General features: G+C 39.1%; 1 protein-coding gene across 1 annotated transcript in view; it reads right to left on the bottom strand.

The window, feature by feature from the left end:
• HELLS (helicase, lymphoid specific) overlaps nucleotides 1-22,150 on the bottom strand; it is a 49,225-nt gene that overhangs the window by 5,192 nt on the left and 21,883 nt on the right. Inside the window, exons 10-18 of the mRNA XM_081104353.1 lie at nucleotides 13,700-13,896; nucleotides 11,536-11,632; nucleotides 9,750-9,911; nucleotides 6,720-6,859; nucleotides 6,500-6,638; nucleotides 5,015-5,098; nucleotides 4,814-4,933; nucleotides 468-584; nucleotides 7-166 (exon numbers count right to left, since the gene is read on the bottom strand). Coding sequence (XP_080960479.1) covers nucleotides 7-166; nucleotides 468-584; nucleotides 4,814-4,933; nucleotides 5,015-5,098; nucleotides 6,500-6,638; nucleotides 6,720-6,859; nucleotides 9,750-9,911; nucleotides 11,536-11,632; nucleotides 13,700-13,896 — 1,216 coding nt within the window. The remainder of the gene's footprint in view (nucleotides 1-6; nucleotides 167-467; nucleotides 585-4,813; nucleotides 4,934-5,014; nucleotides 5,099-6,499; nucleotides 6,639-6,719; nucleotides 6,860-9,749; nucleotides 9,912-11,535; nucleotides 11,633-13,699; nucleotides 13,897-22,150) is intronic.

Raw genomic sequence — 22,150 nt, 5'->3', positions numbered from 1 at the left:
ATTTACTTTTGTGGATGATCAACTTCTCCAATTTTCTTTTAGCAGCTGCTCTTTCCACAATTTTCTGATCAACAGTGTTTGCTGTAACAAGACGATATACAACAACTGGCTTTGTCTGACCAATTCTATGACATCTATCCTGGGCCTGAAGATCAGACTGGGGGTTCTTAAAGAAAAATAACATTGAACAATGTAAGGTTGATATTATTTAAATTTATACGTACTATGTGTGGATAAAGTCAACATGCACGATCTAATAAAAAACTTTTAAATAGTGCCTTAATTTAGACTTCTACAATGGCTTGATAGAGAATGTTCAAGCCTTCACACACAGGACACCGGATAAATTATTTACTTAAAATGGATACCTTTTCAAACCAGATAAATGAAACTGCAAAGCATACAATAAAAGACTTAAAAAATTCAGAATGTAATGATAATCAGCACTTATTATACTTGCAACTTACCCAATCACTATCATAAATGATAACTGTATCTGCTGCAGTCAAATTAATGCCCAGGCCACCAGCTCGTGTACTCACTAAGAAGATAAACACCTCTGGATCTGTGTTAAAGTTGTGCATCTAAAAGCAAAACAGGATGTGAACACAGGAATTAAGAAACCAACTTCTGTCTGGAAAGAGGTTAGGGTGCTGCATGTGGAGCATCTCACAGCCATGTGTTTACCAGGAAAGGAAGGGGGAGGTCAGGTGGGCTCTTCAAACTGGGTATGAGTTCTTCAGCATCCAAAGGACTTTTGATGAGCGGTATATACTGAAAACCCCCAAACCATAAAAGGTGAAAAAGACCAATTTTCTGAAAAGATAAAATTGCTGAAGACATACTTCTCACAACACACAGAAATCATAGGCCTATTTTCCAGATTGTGGCAGAAAACTAGGGACCCTAGGATATACTGATCAATTTGAACTTCACAGGGGCTTGAAACTGAATAACGCAGGCCAGATACACAGGGCTCCAAGCCTACTTGACCCTTAATAGAAACTTGGGCCATCAAGGTTCAGGTGAGTTTCCCTGGTTTACTTAACATGTGTTATTATAAATTGTTGCTGGGATAATTAAGAGCTGCCTGTGTGACTCCATTAGAAATTCACATCTACTCTCTCCTGGACTTTACCTATGTAACTTTTCTCCTTGCCAATTTTAATCAGTATCCTTTCACTGTAATAAACCATAACCATGAGAGAGATTAAGGAAAATATAAACACTTTAAACAAAAACACAGATTATTTTTAATTACAACTAATAAAGGTGTATCCAAGGGAGGTCAAATCAATCACTTGGATCTAAAAAACAACTGTTAGGCCTGGCAGGGTGGCTCAGTTGTTTGTAGTAAGGTCTTGTACACCAAAAGGTTGCGGGTTAGATTGCTGATTGGGGTGTGCATGGGAGGCAACTGATCAATGTTTCTCTCACACAAAATTTTTTCTCTCTAAAATGAATAAACACATCCATGGGTAAGGATTAAAAAAACAAAAACGGAGAAACCGAGATGGCGGTATAGGTAAACACCAGAGATTGCTGCCTCGCACAACCACTTCAAGAATACAACTAAAAGACAGAATGGGCATCATCCAGAACCACAGGAAGGCTGGCTGAGTGGAAATACTACAACTAGAAGGAAAGAGAAAACCATACCGAGACTCAGAGGAGCTGCGGTGCAGAAGTTAAGTGCACAGGTACGGAGGCGGATGCGGAAAGGGCTGGCAGCTGAGGACACGGTTGGCTTTTTCAATTGGGAGGGAGTCTCAAGCTCCCTACTGCTCTGAACTTCAGTTCTGGACGAGTCTCTGGGGACCCTGACTGATACAGGGAGAGGTAGACTGTCTGGCATCATTTGCATCTTGAGGGCGGCTTTCTCTCAGAGGTGCTTGCAGAGATTACCCGGGCACTGAGACTCCGGGCCTCTTAGGGAAAGACTGAGGAACAGCCATACCTGTTTGCTCCGCCCTATTGATCCCCTGGGGCGCTGCCCCGCCCAAGCTGCACAGAGGCTTCTGCAATCTGAAAATTACCTAACAAACTTGCAGCTGGCCCAAGGCCCCAGGGCAACTTGCATTCCTTCACAGCTGAGCTCTGGCTGAGTAAGTAGCCTCAGGCAAAGGCTAGATTAGCACCTCCTGAAAGATCCAAGAACCAGTATACCGGTGGTCAGTGGTCAGAGTGACTCAGTGAGCACCAAAGCCCCATTGAAGCAAGTCTTGCCCCGAGGGGTGTCTCCAGCACAGAAGTTCTCCCAATGCAGACACAGCTGATTCTCACAGCCAATTGGTCAATTCCTCCCAGTGATACCTACAACAATCAAGGCTTAACTACAAGACTGTGCACAAGGCCCACAAAGGGGTGCACCAAGAGAGTCCACCTCAGGTAATTGGGGAGGCGGAGCCACTGGACCCTATAAGACACCTAGCACAGAAAGCCACTCCACCAACACAGGGAAGCACAAAAAATGCGGAGACAAAGAAATAGGACACAAATGACAGAAATGGAGAAAAGCAAATGACTGGATATAGAGTTCAAAACCACACTTTTAAGGTTTTTTAAGAACTGTCTAGAAGCCGCTGATAAATTCAGTAAGACCCCTGAAAAGACAGGTGAGACTGCCAATAAATGTAGTGAGATACTCAAGAAATCTAGCCAGACCCTGGATGTTATGATAAAGGACCAACTGGAAATTAAGCATACACTGACTGAAATGGAGGATATTATAAAGACTCCCAACAGCAGACTAGAGGATCGCAAGAATCAAGTCAAAGATTTGAAATACGAAGAAGCAAAAATCACCCAATCAGAAAAGCAAAATGAAAAAAGAATCCAAAAATATGAAGATAGTACAAGGAGCCTCTGGGACAGCTTCAAGCGTACCAACATCCGAATTATAGGGGTGCCAGAAGAAGAGAGAGAGCAAGATATTGAAAACCTATTTGAAGAAATAATGACAGAAAACTTCCTCTACCTGGTGAAACAAATAGACTTACAAGTCCAGGAAGCCCAGAGAACCCCAAACAAAAGGAATCCAAAGAGGACCACACCAAGACACATCATGTTTAAAATGCCAAGAACAAAAGACAAAGAGAGAATCTTAAAAGCAGCAAGAGAAAGAAACTCAGTTACCTACAAGGGAGTACCCATACGACTGTCAGCAGATTTCTCAACAGAAACTTTGCAGGCCAGAAGGGAGTGGCAAGAAATATTCAAAGTGATGAATGCCAAGAACCTACAACCAAGAATACTTTATCCAGCAAAGTAATCATTCAGAATTGAAGGTCAGATAACAAGCTTCACAGACAAGAAAAAGCTAAAGGAGTTCATCACCACCAAACCAGTATTATATGAAATGCTGAAAGGTATCCTTTAAGAAGAAGAAGAAAAAGGTAAAGATACAAATTATGAACAAATACACATCTATCAACAAGTGAATCTAAAAATTAGGTGAATATCTGATGAACAGAATGAACTGGTGATTATAATAGAATCAGGGGCATAGAAAGGGAGTGACTATTCTTGTGGGGGAAAGGGGTGAGAGGGATGCGGGAAGAGACTGGACAAAAATCGTGCACCTATGGATAAGGACAGTGGGTGGGGAGTGAGGGTGGAGGGTGGGGTGGGAACTGGGTGGAGAATTATGGGGGGAAAAAAGAGGAACAAATGTAATAATCTGAACAATAAAGATAAAAAAAACAAACACAACAATTATGTGATGTTAATAAAACGTCCGATGTTGTTCACTTCATTTATTTTCTGAGCACGTATACTTTGTTAAGATCTGAGATCTTAACTTAATCCCCACCACAAGGGAAGTTTACAGGAGACCATCTACTATTAGAAAACGATATTAGAAAATTTTAAAATATTAGAGGGAAAAATCTAGGCCACCCTCCTCCCCCCTCCCCCAAAAAAGTGGTAAAAAACAAAATTGGTTGACTAGGAGATGGGGCAAGCAGGAAAGGTGGATTACTCTGAGGGAGCATGAGGAAATTTTTTGAGCAGATGGGTAATGTTCTATATCTTGATAATTGAGGTCACGCTCATAAATGCAGTAATCAAAATAACACATATATAATTAATTTTATTCCCTCAGGGTATGTAAATATCACCCTAAAAGACAAAATATGCTGAAGTAATTAGAAAGGGACTATCACCTATTATTTATTTTTATTTATTTTTTTTAAATATATTTTATTGATATTTTACAGAGAGGAAGGGAGAGAGATAGTCAGAAACATCGATGAGAGAGAAACATCGACCAGCCGCCTCCTGCACATCCCCCACCGGGGATGTGCCCGCAACCCAGGTACATGCCCTTGACCGGAATCGAACCTGGGACCTTTCAGTCCGCAGGCTGATGCTCTATCCACTGAGCCAAACCGGTTTCGGCTATTATTTATTTTTAAATACACTAAGAAAGGATGGAACGTTAAATGGACAGGGTAATAATAGGTTGATGCTGTATTCTAGCTATGTGATAAAAAAATAGTAAAGTTTCAACTGCAGGTTCTAGTTTACAGATAGCTAAAAAATTCTTTCAACTGCTATTCTTGAAAATTTCAGGGTAAAATGTTAGAAGTGAAGGAAAGAGCCAAAATGGAGAAAAAATTATGTTATCCTATAGTAGGTATAGTGGTGTTTAAGTAGGATATTAACAAAAGATATACTATATCATTTGCTGAAGACTGAAGGGTTTTTGCTCTTTTGGATCTATCACTTTGTGGGTCTATTTTGGTACTTCAGAAATCCAGGTAAGAGTTAAAAAAAAATAACACTTTGGTATGATGACATTAAGAAAACTTACATTTCTCTCCCTCTCTGAATAAGTCATGGATCCATCAAGTCTGCTAAAGTTGAAATTTCTGAAGTGGCAGTAATCAATCAAAATGTCCAACATTCTTGTCATTTGTGAAAAAAGCAGCACCTGAAATTTAAATATATTTTAGTAGCTATAGTGATTAATAAAAAATAATTAAACAATAAAAAAATCCAACCAAAGTACCACCTTGTGACCTCTGGTTTTTAGTTCAGGCAGCATTCGATCCAAAATTAAGAATTTTCCAGAGTTTGTTATCAATTCTTCATCAACCTTAAAAGGGGGCAAAGGAAGAAAAAAATAATTATCAAAAAGTAATTATCATGTACTAATAATTTGGCTTTGTCAAAATAAAAGCAATGTGGACAGTTCAATTTTCAATGAAAAAACCTTATAAAACTTAAAAAAAATACACAAAGTCAAAAAAATTTTAAGATAATTCTTTCTTTAGGAAAGACATGCTCTGAAACTTAAAACACATGATTTTACAAAAATAAAATTTAGTTTAAGTAGAACCTTGATCTATTCCCTCTACCCCTTTCCCAAAGGCTTTGCATAAGAGAATAAGGTCAAACATATATATAAGTTGAGATTTATTTTTTATAATTGAGTATATTTTCAAGAAAATATTTATGAAAATCACTGGTAGAACTCTCAGTAGAAATTAAAACACAGGAGCTTATACACACACTTAGTATTGAAGATTAAGAAATTATTCACTTTCTGGTTAACATTAGTTACATTAGATTATCTTTTTTACTTGAATGAAAAATTGTAAAGCAGTGATTCTCAAATATGGGAAATTTTGCCTACCATTCCCAGGGTGTATTTGGCAGTGTCTGGAGGCATTTCAGGTTGTCACAACTCGGGGAGGGAAATACTGCTGGCATCTAGTGGCTAGAGGCTAGGGATGCTGCCAAATGGCTTATAGTCCACAGGACAGCATCGCGTAAACAAAGAAATATACTGGCCCAAAAAAGCAGTATTTCCAAGGGTGAGAAACTCTGCTGTAAACTACTGTGAAACAAAAGTATTGCCCTAACCGGTTTGGCTCAGTGGATAGAGGGTTGGCCAGGGGACTGAAGGGTCCCAGGTTCGGTTCCAGCCAAGGGCACATGCCTGGGTTACGGGCTTGATCCCCAGTAGGGGGCGTGCAGGAGGCAGCAGATCAATGATTTCTCTCTCATCATTAATATTTCTCTCTATCCCTCTTCCCTTCCTCTCTAAAATTAATAAAAATATATTTAAAAAAAAGAGTATTGAGGATTACTTAGAACTGATTTCCTAATATTCCTTCAGGGAATAAAAGCTGTTTTTCCATCAACTGCCCAGCACAACTTCCCAACACCCTTTCCATAGGAAAGCTAACCATAAAGAAAGCAATTTCATTTAATCTGAAAATCTGCAACTTAATATCAACTTTTTGATTTTCTTCTGTGGCTCTTTGTTGACATGTAAATGAGCAGCAAGATTGGTTTTGACAGGCTGAATAGCAATTAAAAGTATTACTGCAAAGGTTGACAACTAAAAGTGTCTCTAAAATAGAAACAGAGGGAAATCAGCTGTGTTACTAAACAATTGTATTTCTAGTTTCTCCAATATGGAAAATGACACTTTCACCCAACATTTTAAAAGCACAGAAATCAAAACAGGGCATTATTAAATAGTATTTACCTTAAACTCCTGTGTGACTGGGTCTATAGGGTACTCAATCAAATATGGATGGTTACAGCATTTACGAAGTAGCATCATTATATTCTGCAGCTTCAGATCAACTTCAGATTCTACAGGAATATTCACTTCCACAACAGGTCTATCAAAAATATGTAATCCGTGAATACAAGAAATATGAAAAAATATCAGTTTAAAGAATACTTAATTTTTAAATTCACACCTTTCTTGGTCTAGCTCTGGCTGTATCTGACTGATCAAGTTGTCCAATTCATTAGGGGAATCATCTAGTTCGCTGTAATTTATTAATTTCCTACTTCGCCGTTTTGGTCGTCCAGTGGAACTTAACTGAACTGTTTCTTTCTAAAAGAGAACAAATGAAAGGAATATCTGTTTAAAAAGCTACACCCTTAAACTCTAAATAAAATAGCTAAAACTCAGATCTTCCCTTTAATTATGATGAAAATAGGAGAACAGAGTCTATTGGTTGTACAAAAGAGAAATGCATAAGCTTAAGTATTTTGAGAAAAAAATACATAGACACAGTAAAAAACCTAGGCATTTAAGCAAAATTTAACGGTCTCCTAATTTTCACTTATAAATAATCACATTCCACTTCATTTCTTAAAATATGGTAGGTGACTAAAGAAGCAATTAGGAGAAACCAAGATGGTGACATAGATAAACACCGGAGTTTGCTGCCTCGAACAACCACTTCAAAAATACAACTAAAAGACGAAACAGACACCATCCAGAACCATAGGAAGGCTGGCTGAGTGGAAATTCTATAACTAGAAGGAAAGAGAAAAGCATACCGAAACTCAGAGGAGGTGTGGTGCGGAAGTAAAATACTAAGGTACTGAGGCGCACATGGAGCGGGCTGGCGGCTGAGGGCGCAGTTGTTGTTTTCAATCGGGAGGGAGTCTCAGGCTCTGAGCTCCAGTTCCGGGCGAGTCTATGGGGACCCAAACTCATACGGGAGAAGCGGGACTGTCTGGCATCGGTTGGAACTCGAGGGCAGCTTTCTCTCGGAGGTGTTTGCAGTGATTGCCGGGACACTGAGAAGTGGGGCCTCTGAGAGCAGCCATAACTGCTAGCCCCGCCCTGTTGATCCCGAGGGACCTGCCCCGCCCAAGCCCTGCAGGGAGGCTTTTGCTGGATAGCCTCAGGCAGAGGCTAGATTAGCACCTCCTTAGAGATCCAGGAGCTAGTGTGCCCAGTGGTCAGATTGGGACCATCCAGTTTGCAGCCCCTTGGATACATAAAGGACACACTCAGGGAGGGGGCAGACTCAGTGAGCACCAAAGCCCCATTGAAGCAAGTCTTGCCCCGGAGGGTGTCTCCAGCACAGAAGTTCTCCCAATGCAGACACAGCTGATTCTCACAGCCAATTGGCCTGGAGGTCAATCCCTCCGGGTGATACCTACAATCAAGGCTTAACTACAACAAGACTGTACACAAAGACCACAAGGAGGTGCACCAAGAGTGTCCTCCTCAGGTAATTGGGGAGGCTGAACCACTGGGCCCTAGAGGACACTTAGCACAGAAAACCACTTTATCAACACAGGGAAGCATAAAAAATGCAGAGACAAAGAAAAAGGACACAAATGACAGAAATGGAGGAAAGCAAACTACTGGACAAAGAGTTCAAAACCACACTTTTAAGGTTTTTCAAGAACTTTCCAGAAGCTGCCAATAAATTTAGTAAGACCCTCAAAAAGACTGGTGAGACCGCCGATAAATGTAATGAGATCCTCAAGAAATCTAGTCAGACCCTGGATGTTATGATAAAGGACCACCTGGAAATTAAGCATACACTGATTGAAATGGAGGATATTATACAGACTCCCAACAGCAGACTAGAGGACCGCAAGAATCAAGTCAACAATTTGAAATACGAAGAAGCAAAAAACACCCAACCAGAATAGCAAAATGAAAAAAGAATCCAAAAATACAAAGATAGTGTAAGGAGCCTTTGGGACAGCTTCAAGCATACCAACATCCGAATTATAGGGGTGCCAGAAGAAGAGAGAGAGCAAGATATTGAAAACCTAGCCGAAATCGGTTTGGCTCAGTGGATAGAGCGTCAGCCTGCGGACTGAAAGGTCCCAGGTTCGATTCCAGTCAAGGGCATGTACCTTGGTTGCGGGCACATCCCCAGTAGGAGATGTGTAGGAGGCAGCTGATCGATGTTTCTCTCTCATCGATGTTTCTAACTCTATCTCTATCCCTTCCTCTCTGTAAAATATCAATAAAATATTAAAAAGAAAAAGATATTGAAAACCTATTTGAAGAAATAATGACAGAAAACTTCCCCTACCTGGTCAAAGAAATAGACTTACAAGTCCAGGAAGCGCAGAGAACCCCAAACAAAAGGAATCCAAAGAGGACCACACCAAGACACATCATGTTTAAAATGCCAAGAGCAAAAGACAAAGAGAGAATCTTAAAAGCAGCAAGAGAAAGAAACTCAGTCACCTACAAGGGAGTACCCATACAACTGTCAGCGGATTTCTCAACAGAAACTTTGCAGGCCAGAAGGGAGTGGCAAGAAATATTCAAAGTGATGAATGCCAAGAACCTACAACCAAGATTACCTTATCCAGCAAAGCTATCATTCAGAATTGAAGGTCAGATAAAGAGCTTCATAAACAAGAAAAAGCTAAAGGAGTTCATCACCACCAAACCAGGATTATATGAAATGCTGAAAGGTATCCTTTAAGAAGAGGAAGAAGAAGAAAAAGGTAAAGATACAAATTATGAACAACAAATACACATCTATCAAGTGAATCTAAAAATCAGGTGAATAATCTGATGAACAGAATGAACTGGTGATTATAATAGAATCAGGGGCATAGAAAGGGAGTGGACTGACTATTCTTGTGGGAGAAAGGGGTGAGAGGGATGCGGGAAGAGACTGGACAAAAATCGTGCACCTATGGATTGAGGACAGTGGGTGGGGAGTGAGGGTGGAGGGTGGGGTGGGAACTGCGTGGAGGGGAGTTATGGGGGGGAAAAAGAGGAACAAATGTAATAATCTGAACAATAAAGATTTAATTATATATAAAAAAAAGGAATTAATGTATGAGACTCACTTAAATTTTAGGACCATAGCATTACTGGCCTTTTGCCTTTCACTTCAGTTAAAAATTCACAAGTCCTGAAAAAAGGTGATGATTCCTAAGACTGAAATCAACCATGAAATTTTCTATGCCAGCTGTCTTATACAGTTTATTTCAAATCCACACTCTACCTCACTGGATCCAAACATGTTTGCAATTGTACGGTTCACAATGGCTGTATAAAAGGTCTCTTGTTTCTTTGAAAGTGGTGCATAAACGACTACTTCTCGTTTAGGAGGAACTTCAAGAGCAACATCAGATTTTAGTCTTCTCAGTAAGAAAGGTGTTAGAATCTAAAATTTAAACATAAATAAACATGTGAATACTGTACATTCCTATTTTGGGGAATACTTTCCCAACAGGTTCCTTTCCCCCTTCGCTTTTCTTCCTATGTAAATATTATAAAGTCTCAAAAGATGAGGTAAAATGTCTCCTTGAGATTTTCCCAGACCAGGTCACCACATGACAAATATAGTATTCACAATTTATTAGTTTCCTAATACATACTGAATATTTTAAAAAGCCAATATAGGCCAAAACCGGTTTGGCTCAGTGGATAGAGCGTCGGCCTGCGGACTGAAAGGTCCCAGGTTCGATTCCGGTCAAGGGCATGTACCTGGGTTGCGGGCACAGCCCTGGTGGGGGATGTGCAGGAGGCGACTGATCGATGTTTCTGACTCTCTATCTCTCTCCCTTCCTCTCTGTAAAATATCAATAAAATATATTAAAAAAATAAAAATAAAAAAATAAAAAAATAAAAAGCCAATATAGGTTTTGGATTAGTAGAAAATCAATGAATCAACTAATCAACCCAGAGATGTGGACATGAAAACCTTCTATAAATTCTAAAGCTTTAACTTAAAATTACTCTCTCTCATTAGATATGTGATGACAACTAATTTTCACATTTTTAAAACACAGAAGCAAAAGGTACTTATACCATTATTAAACTTCTTAGATCTTTAAAATAAATTCCCCATTTGATGAACAAGAATAGATCCAGAGACAAATGGTAGGGGAGAGGGGGCGGTTAGAGAGCAACCAAAGGACTTGTATGCATTCTTATTAGCATAACCAATGGACACAGACACTGGATGGTGGGGGCTTGCCCAGGGTGGGAATGAATGCTGGTGGTGGTGGTGGTGGGTTAATTGGAGAAAAGGGAGACATATGTAAAACTTTAGACAATAATAAAAAAAAAAATTCCCCAGAGGTAGACAGCTAAGAGATTTTATGAGAAAGAGAACATGACCAGTAGTGTGTGTTTAGAAAAAAAGAAAAAATAAAACAAAACAAACATGTATAGACATCAGCCCAGAAACAAATATACTTAAAGAAAATTAGCCAGATAAAAGGTAAGATTTGATAGGATAAGTATGATTTGTGATTATTTTTACTTTCCATTTCTATACTGTTTCAGATTGTTACCATAAATATGTATAAACTTTAAAGTAAAAATACATATAAGGATTTTGAATGAAATTGTCAAAACACGATTAAGCAGCTTTTCAGGCCCACATATAAATATAATTTGGAGACCTTTGAAAGATTATTTTGCCTGAAGTAAAGACAGTTGGATGGGTGGAGACTGTGGGAAACATTAATAAAGGATCATGCAAAGAAGTAAATTATGCAAATATTACTGGCAAACATTGCATAAAAACCATTTAATTTTACTTTTTGACAAACATATCAGTAACTGTTAGGGGTCAAATGACTATACATGAAAAAAAAGCAAAATTTCAGAGCACTTGAGTTCTGCGGTAAAACCATGTGATCTCTGGGGGTGGCGGAATATATATTAAATTTGGGAGGATCCTCATTTTTCAAAATCTACAATGAGTTGAGAACAGTTGATCTTTAGGGTTCCTTTTTTATTCTAAGTCTACAGTAAGCAAAATAAGAAAAAGTCAAAACCTGGTGCAGCATATGCAATACATTCTGTTCTCTTTCTTTAGCAATAATATCTTCAGCAGTTTCAGAAAGACTAGTGATATCAAACCAAGATTCAAAGCTGTAAGAGAAATGATTACCAGTTATCACATAAATCAATTACACTAACATGATGTTTCATATTTTTAATTTTATATTAACCTGACTCTTAAGCAGGTATTTTCTTTAAGTGGGCCTATTTTTTATTCATACATTAACATAACCTTACAATAGTACAAAAATCAAATGAACAATAAGGAATATATATATTTTTCCTTTTAAAAATGCAGACTGCCACCTCATTTGGATGTGTCTGGAGTCTTGGAAGTTTGACCACCCTATGTTCTCCTACAAATGGACCTTGAGAGCTTGTGTGGCAGGTCTAACAAGGGAGTGCAGCCACTGCTGCATCTTCACTGAAAAACACCCTGCCCAGGGACTGGTCACTTCTTCAGCCTAGCGCACAGCGTCAGGAGGAATGCACAGGGAGTGGTGAGGGACGAAGGGGATACCGCCTAACTGAATCAACCTAGTAATCAAATGGGGTGACAGATGTTGCAGCCAGATCAGCCTCACATCCTTTTTAAACATTTTAATAAAGTGATTAAAATGTAAACTATCTTTGAAATCTAAGGCAGTAAAGATATACATATAATCTGAGGCAACTGATGTTTTTTATAAATTCAGATTTCTACCACCAGGTTTTAACTCAGTAGGAATGTGTATGACCTGAAAATGTTGTCCTTAATCAATGTTCTGTACTAACAATCAGATAGCCTGGCCTTTGGAAACCAGAGGTGAAAAATTTATTCTCAAAATGAAATATTCAGTTATTTTCCTATATTAAATTAACCTTCCCTCACTGATGCTAAAATAAATTTTGCCCTCCTGATTTTGATATTTCCATCTTAATTATTTTTAACTTCTGTTAAGATTATTTTCTTATCCATTCTGAGCATACTAATTTTTGGTTTTCATAATATAAGATTCAAAGTTTACAGAATAAAAAACACTAGGTTGAAACTGGGAAATCTTGGTTTTACTTTTGGCTCTGGTGTTAACTAGTGACACGTGTGTGTGCGTGTATAAATAAATAATTTTGGGGGGTTAATCCTCACTGGAGGATATTTTTCCATTGATTTTTAGAGAGAGCAGAAAGAAAGACAGAGAGGGACATCCATGTGAGAGAAACCCATCTATTGGTTGCCTCCTGCAACTGAGGTATGTGCCCTGGACTGGAATCGAACCCAGGAAGGACCCTTTAATCTGCAGGCAGATGCTATCCCCTGAGTCAATTGGCTAGGGCATATGTTCCACTCTTGACACAAATTTTGTGTGAACAAACAAAATATTTTAAAGGTTTTTTTAAAAAAAAATTTTGCATTGATTAAAGGAAAACTATTAAATTGAGAACAATTAAAATATTTGTTAACTTTGTGAAACACATTCAGATGCTTTTCCCTCATTTTATCCGTACAAAACAATTCAGGGGATAGAGGTTAAATATATCCCCTATCTCACAAGAAAACCCTGGCGTAAATTTACTAGTTAGTCCTAGTCAGTTTGGCTCAGTGGATAGATCATTGGTCTGCGGACTAAAGGGTGCCGAGTTCAATTCCGGTTAAGGGCACCTGCCAGGGTTGCAGGAGGCACCCTATCGATGATTCTCCCTCATTACTGATGTTTCAGTCTCTCTCTCCCTTCTCTCAAATCAATAAAAATAAATTTTAAATAAAGAGGGGAACATATAGGGAAAGGAATTGGTGAAAGGTGATAAAAAAGTCCAAACTTCCAGTTATGAGATAAATGAATAGGACTATAATTGATGACTACAATTAACACTCCTGTATGATATATAGGAAAGTTAAGAGAGCAGACCCTGAGAGTTCTTATCACAAGGAGAAATACTTTTCCTTATTATTGCAGATGACAAATATTAACTAAATCTATCATGACAATCATTTCACAAATATGTAAATCAAGTCATCATGCTATCATCTTAAACTTTTAGAGTGGAGTATGTCTATTACTTTGCAATAAACCTGGGGATAAAACATCACAAACAGTAAAATATACAATATATACCAGAACAGAGTATTTGGAAAGGTTAGGGAAATCTAGAAAGAGTTCAAATGACTGGCTTACCTACCTTTTCAAATCATCAAATACATCTGGTAACAAAAAGTTAAGCAGTGACCAAAGTTCTGATAAATTGTTCTGCAAGGGAGTCCCAGTCAAAAGAAGTTTGTTATCCGCATTGAATCGTTTTAACTCCCTGATTAGACGGCAGTTCATATTCTTGATCCTGTGTCCTTCATCTACTATTAAGTATTTCCAATAGCAATGCTGAAAAAGAATTTAGGGAAAAAATGTTTTTTGGTTTTTTTTTAGAAAGATTTATTTTTTTAAAATATATTTTATTGATTTTTTACAGAGAGGAAGGGAGGGAGAGAGAGAGTTAGAAACATCGATGAGAGAGAAACATCGATCAGCTGCCTCCTGCACATCTCCCACTGGGGATATGCCCGCAACCCAGGCACACGCCCCTGACCGGAATCGAACCTGGGACCCTTCAGTCCGCAGGCCGACGCTCTATCCACTGAGCCAAACCGGTTTCGGCGGTAAAAAATGTTTTATGATACTGCAATTTTTCCTAAAAACAATTCTGAAAATAAAACCACTATTAGAGATGAATGTTAAATTTTATCAAATTGCATTTCTGTGTTTACTGAGATAATGCTTTCCTATGATCTATTAAAAGGATAATTTTCCTAAACTAATGCATACTTGTGTTCCTGAAATAGACCTCACTTGGCCATGAACTAAAAATTAAAGCCTACCTGCGATTAAGTATTTAAGATTTTTCCATTCACATTTTATAGCCAAAGCAGCCGGTAGTTTTCCATTGTAATGCATTGTCGAATTTTGATTGTTATCCTATCTAATAATAGACAAACATGGTAATTGACCATACCTTCGCTGCGCCTCCCATTGGCTAATCAGCACAATATGCAAATTAACCACCAACAAAGATGGCGACTAATTTGCATACTGCAGGCAGGGCGGGACAGCACAAGTCGCCAGTGCAAGCCGCCATCCAGGCCCCCGGGTGCGACCCCAGAAGCCGCCTGCCTGCCTCTCATGATCGGATGCGATCCCGGGCCGCAGGCCAGCCCCAGAAGCCACCTGATATGCCAGTAACTATCAGCCCTCTGAAAGTCAGTGGCATAAATGTACCAATTAAAAGACAGATTATGAGGGTGAATCAAAAACAAAAACCACTTTAAATATAAAGACACATATATATTAAAAGTAAATGAATTAAGCTGCAACCTGTTTTGCTCAGTGGATAGAGCATTAGCCCGAGGACTGAAGGGTCCCAGGTTCGATTCCAGTCAAGGGCATGTACCTCAGTTGCTGCCTCGATCCCAATCCCTATCAGAGCATGTGCAGGAGGCAACCAATCAATGTGTCTCTCTCTTTCACTTCCCTCTCTCTAAAATTCAATAGAAAAATATCCTTGGGTGAAGATTAACAAAAACAGAGTAAATGGATTAAGTAACATTAAAGAGATTATAAGAAAAATATATTCCAAATTTTGTTAGTTGTATAATGGTTATGTTTAAATTATTAACACCTAAGAAATTGGGTGAAGGGTACATATAATATGCTGTAGTATTTTATAGTTTTTCTTACATGTATGAGATTTCAAATTAAAATATTAAAAAGTTAAAAATTAATAAAATATTAATTGAAATGTATCTCCATTACATGCAAAATCTCCTAATTGCTTCTAGCATAATTTATTGAATTGTGCTAAAATTTACAAGTGTTCAATTAAAAAATATCTTAATTCTAAATGATATAATAGAAAATATATAATAGTGCAGTTATAAGCACTTATCTGAAAATAAAAATTTAAAGAAGTGAATTTAAAGAAGGGATTAGCCAAAGAAAATATATGCACAACCCATGGACACAGACAACAGTATGGTGATGGCCAGACAGAAGTGGGGGACAAGAGCTGAGTAGAGGGGGCAAAAGGGGGGAAATGGGAACATCCTATATCTAATCTAATAAAAGCAAATGGGGTGGAGGAGGAGCAAGATGGCGGCGGTATAGGCAGACGCGTCCCAGGTCGTGTCCCGGAGCAAATGGAGTGAGCAGCTGAAACTAGTAACATCCACCCCGAATTGGCGAAATTGCTCAGCTGGTGAGACGGTTTGCAGCTGGGAAGAGCAGAACTCCCCTGGAAAGGTAAAAAAACCAGGGATTTGGGCAGGAAAGTTTGCCAGACCTCTGAACCCAGAGAGTTGGAGGGAGACCGCGTGGCAGACAGCCGCGTCCCTTGGGACAGGCACAGCCCCTGACGGGGGAAAGGAGAACCGCGGGATTCCTGGCGCTGCCGGGGGAATTGAGAGCTGGGTTCTGTGATCACAGAGGACTGAGCCTAAAGGGGGCAGCCTGAAGAGCTGACCAGACCATGCAGTCCCGGTAAGAGAAGAAGCTTACAGAAACCAAGCCTTTCCGGTTTCCGCGGCCAGCGTTTGTTTGTTTGTTTTCACTGAATCCTGTTCATGGGACATTTCGGATACAGACACTCACCTGTGCTGAAGAGAGGGAGAGTGTGCGGAGGAGCGGAATCTGGGGAGAGACTGAGGAGAGAAGGGGGGCCGGGAGAGGTGGCAGCGAATTGAGTGCTGAGACACCCCAGAGCCCAGGTCTGGGGCAGACATTCTCTCCGGAGAGTGAGACTCCTCCCCCCAGCCCCCAGGCAAGGAGCACAGCCACACCCAGATTCCACCCTGTAGGAGATCAAGGATTAAAATAACCTGATCAGTCCCTGGGAGTTAACAGGGTCTGGCCTATAGAGGGATTTTCAATCCCAGCAACAACACAGCCCCGGTAACTAACTATTACGCAGCCAGCTCTGGGCAGTGAACCTCCACTGGACAGAGAGGCCCTATAGCCTCTGAGGCCAACCCCAGAACACGGCCACCCAGAGGCTGACCCACAAACTGACTCTTTGCTAAACACAAAATAAGGCAGTCTGGGAAACAAATGCGGCTTGCTTTAAAATAAGGACTGTGGTTTACAACACAGAGGAACAGTGTATCGCAGGGAAACTCAACACTCCCCTGAATACCTGGCAGGTCTAAGGCGAGCCACACTGAAGAATAGAAGAACCGAAGGACCTTCACTACTGCAATTTTTTTTTTCTTTTTTCACCTTTTAACTACGAAACCCATTTTTTTCTTTTTTTTCTTTTTTTCTTTCTTTCTTCTTTTTTCCATCACCTGATTTTACCCTTTTAATTACTACCTTCTTATTTTTAACCAGTATTATTACTGCTACCATTTTACCATTTTTTTTTAAAGTGCCATTTTATTTTCTCTTTATTTTATTTTGGGATTAGTGTTCTCCATTCTATTTTCATCGTTATATTATTGGTTGTTTCTAATTTGCATTCATCTCCAGGGAGCTGTTGCTGGAATTTGTTGGGATTATTGGCTGTTCTATAGGAGTGTTCTCCTCATATAAAATAAGACTCCTCCCCTCTTCCACTTCATTCTCTCTTTCCGCTCCCTACTTTTCTTTTCTTATTTCTCCTTTATCTTTTTCTCTTCCTTCTTCCTTATCCCCTAATTCTCTTAATTCAGGTGGTCACCTTTATTTGGGGTTATTAATATCGTGAATATATTTGTGTATAGTGCCTGGTACATGGTGCCTTGTTGTGTTGTATTTTGTGCCTTTAAATCAACGCAGCAGATCCAAGCAACAGCAACCTCCTGAGCACCAACACCCTCTGCTAAGGAACAGCAGCTGTACGTGAAACCTCGCCCCACCAGCCAGAAGAGCCACCACAGCTGTGAACAGCACCCACCAGAGGAGCTGCTGCCAACTGAAGAGCAGCTGCTACCGCAACCGCCCGAACAGCAACCACAGACCAAGGAGTCACTGCCACTAAGAGCAACCACTGAACGACTCAATGTCTAGATATGTCAGTGAGATCAAACATGGGTAGACAAGAAGCCCCCAAAGGAAAGAGAAGGAGGACTCTCCAGAAAAGCAGCTAAGTAATACAGAGGCATGCAACATGACAGAAAAAGAATTCAGAATAAGGGTCCTAGAGTGCATAAACCGGATGGAGGAAAAAATCGACAACCTCTGCAAGAAGCGAGAAGAAACAGATGAAAAAATCAACAACTTAAGTAAGACCCAAGAAGAAATGAAGAGTGATATAGCTGCAATGAAAAACTCCATTGAAAGTATCAACAGTAGACTAGGAGAAGCGGAGGACCGAATTAGTGAATTAGAAGACAAGGAAGCAAAACACACCCAAACTGAACTGCAATTGGAGAAAAAAATTAAAAGACAGGAGGAGAGCCTAAGGGAGCTTTGGGACAACATGAAACGAAACAACATACGAATAATAGGGGTACCAGAACAACAGAAGGATGAACAAGGATTAGAAAACCTATTAGAAGAAATAATATCAGAAAACTTCCCTGAGGTGGGGAAGAAAAAAGTCACACAAGCCCAGAGAGTCCCAAACAAGGTGAACCCGAAAAGACCCACACCAAGACACATCATAATTACCATGGCAAACGTTCAGGACAAAGAGAGAATCTTACAGGCTGCAAGAGAGAGACGGAAAGTTACATACAAGGGATCTCCCATTAGATTGTCAAATGATTTCTCAACAGAAACACATCAGGCCAGAAAAGAATGGACAGAAATTTACAAAGTGATGCAAAGCAAAGGACTGAATCCAAGAATACTCTATCCAGCAAGGCTATCATTCAAACTTGAAGGGGAAATAAGAAGCTTCTCAGACAAAAAAAAGGCTAAGGGAGTTTATCATCACCAAGCCAGCAATGCAAGGAATGCTAAAGGGACTGGTATAAAAATAAGAAATGAAAAGCTCAGAAAGAAAACAGCCACACAAAAACAGAAATGGCTACAAACAAGTACCTTTCAATAATAACTTTAAATGTAAACGGACTAAATGCTCCAACCAAAAGACATCGAGTGGCTGAATGGATAAAAAAACATGACCCATACATCTGCTGTCTACAAGAAACCCACCTCATTAGAAGGGACTCACACAGACTGAAAGTGAAAGGATGGAAAAATATCTTTCAGGCAAATGGAAAGGAAAAGAAAGCTGGGGTAGCAATACTTATATCGGAAAAAATAGACCTCAAAGTGAAGGCCATAACAAGAGATAAGGAAGGCCACTTCATAATACTAAAGGGATCAATACAACAAGAAGATATAACTCTGGTAAACATATATGCACCCAATGCAGGAGCACCCAAATTCATAAAAAAACTCCTGGAAGATATCAAAGGAGAGATCGACAACAATACAATCATAGTAGGGGACTTTAATACACCACTGACAACACTGGATAAGCCCTCTAGACAAACAATCAGCAAAGAAACAGCAATCCTAAATGACTCACTAGATCAGATGGACTTAATAGACATCTTCAGAACACTTCACCCCAAAGCCAGGGAATATACATTCTACTCAAATGCTCATAAGACATATTCAAAAATAGACCATATATTGGGTCACAAACAAAGTCTCCACAAATTCAAGAAGATTGAAATCATAAAAAGCGTCTTCGCAGACCATGATGGCATATTAGAAATAAACTACAATAAAAAAAACCCAAAATACTCAAACACCTGGAAGCTGAATAGCATGCTATTAAATATTGATTGGGTTACCAATGAAATCAAAGAAGAAATTCGAAACATCCTGGAAACTAATGACAATGAAAACACAACAATCCAAAACCTATGCGACACAATGAAAGCAGTCTTGAGAGGGAAGTTTATAGCTCTACAGGCCTATCTCAAAAAACAAGAAAAAATGGTAGTAAATCAGCTAACTCTACAACTCAAAGAATTAAAAAGAGAGCAACAAGAAAACCTCAGAGTGAGCAGAAGGAAGGAGATAATAAAGATTAGAGCAGAAATAAATGACATAGAGACCAAAAAAACAATACAGAAAATCAGTGAAACCAAGAGCTGGTTCTTTGAAAGGATAAACAAGATTGATGAACCTCTAGCCAGACTCACCAAGAAGCAAAGAGAGAAGACCCAAATAAACAAAATCAGAAACGATAGAGGCGAAATAACAACAGACCCCACAGAAATACAAATGATTGTTAAAAAATACTATGGACAGCTCTACTCCAACTAACTACACAACCTGGAGGAAATGGACAAATTCCTAGAAAAATACAACATTCCAAAACTCAATCAGGAAGAATCTAAAAATCTCAACAGGCCAATAACTATGGAAGAAATTGAAGCAGTCATCAAAAAGCTTCCATCAAACAAAAGCCCAGGACCAGATGGCTTCACAGGGGAGTTTTACCAAACATTCAAGGAAGAACTAAAACCTATCCTCCTCAGACTACTACAAAAAATTCAAGAGGAAGGAACACTTCCAAGCTCATTCTATGAAGCCAGCATCACCCTAATACCAAAACCAGGTAAAGACAAAACAATGAAAGAGAATTACAGGCCAATATCCCTCATGAACATAGATGTCAAAATCCTCAACAAAATCTTAGCAAATCGGATCCAGCAGTACATCAGAAAGATCATACACCATGACCAAGTAGGATTTATCCCAGGGATGCAAGGATGGTACAATATCCGCAAATCAATAAACGTGATACATCACATCAACAAATTGAAAGAAAAAAACCACGTGGTCATATCAATTGATGCAGAAAAAGCATTTGACAAAATTCAACACCCATTTTTGATAAAAGCTCTCAGCAAGGTGGGAGTAGAAGGATCATACCTCAACATAATAAAAGCCATATATGACAAACGCACAGCCAACATCATACTCAATGGACAAAAACTAACACCATTTCCCCTAAGAACAGGAACAAGACAGGGATGCCCACTCTCACCACTCCTGTTTGACATAGTTCTGGAAGTATTAGCCATTGCAATTCGGCAAGAAGAAGAAATGAAAGGCATCCAAATTGGAAAAGAGGAAGTAAAACTGTCCTTATTTGCAGACGACATGATATTATACATACAAAACCCTAGAGACTCCATCAAAAAGCTACTAGACTTAATACATGAATTTGGCAATGTAGCAGGATACAAAATTAACCCCAAGAAATCTGAGGCATTTCTATATACCAATAGTGAACTTTCAGAAAGAGAGATTATAAAAACAATCCCGTTTACCATCGCACCAAAAAAATTAAGCTACCTAGGAATAAACTTAACTAAAGAGGTAAAAGACCTCTACTCAGAAAACTACAGGACGTTGAAAGAAGAGATAGGAAGACATAAACAGATGGAAGAACATACCGTGTTCATGGATTGGTAGAATAAACATCATTAAAATGTCCATACTACCCAAAGCAATCTATAAATTCAACACACTTCCCATTAAAATACCAACGGCATACTTCAGAGATCTAGAACGAACTCTCCAAAAATTCATCTGGAATAAAAAAAGACCCCAAATAGCTACAGCAATCCTGAAAAAGACCAAAGTAGGTGGGATCTCAATACCACATATCAAGTTGTATTACAAAGCCACTGTTCTCAAAACTGCCTGGTACTGGCACAAGAATAGGCATATAGATCAATGGAATAGAATAGAGAGCCCAGAAATCGGCCCGAACTAATATGCTCAATATTTGACAAAGGAGGCAAGAACATACAATGGAGCCAAGATAGTCTCTTCAATAAATGGTGTTGGGAAAATTGGACAGATATATGCAAGAAAATGAAACTAGACCACCAACTTACACCATACACAAAAATAAACTCAAAATGGATAAAGGACTTAAATGTACGACAGGAAACCATAAAAATTCTAGAAGAATTCAAAGGCAACAAAATCTCAGACATATACCAAAGCAATTTCTTCACTGATACAGCTCCTAGGGCACTGGAAACTAAAGAGAAAATGAACAAATGGGACTACATCAAAATAAAAAGCTTCTGCACAGCAAAAGAAACCATCAACAAAACAACGAGAAAACCCACTGTGTGGGAAAACATATTTGCCAATGTCATATCTGATAAGGGCCTAATCTCCAAAATTTATCGGGAACTCATACAACTCAACAAAAGGAAGATAAACAATCCAATCAAAAAATGGGCAAAGGACCTAAATAGACTCCTTTCAAAAGAGGACATTCAGAAAGCCAAGAGACATATGAAAACATGCTCAAAGTCACTAATCATCCGAGAAATGCAAATCAAAACAACAATGAGGTACCATCTCACACCTGTCAGACTGGCTATCATCAACAAATCAACAAACGACAAGTGCTGGAGAGGATGTGGAGAAAAAGGAACACTTGTGCACTGCTAGTGGGAATGCAGACTGGTGCAGCCACTATGGAAGACATTATGGAGTTTCCTTAAAAAACTGAAAATGGAACTCCCATTTGACCCTGTGATCCCACTTCTAGGAATATATCCCAAGAAACCAGAAACACCAATCAGAAAGGATATATGCACCCATATGTTCATAGCAGCACAATTCACCATAGCTAAGATCTGGAAACAGCCTAAGTGCCCATCAGTAGATGAATGGA

The sequence above is a fragment of the Myotis nattereri genome (assembly GCF_964212035.1).
Source record: "Myotis nattereri genome assembly, chromosome: 13".
NCBI classification, from domain to species: Eukaryota; Metazoa; Chordata; class Mammalia; order Chiroptera; family Vespertilionidae; genus Myotis; species Myotis nattereri.
Note: the sequence above shows the minus strand (reverse complement) of the source record. Positions and strands in the feature narration are given on the sequence as shown.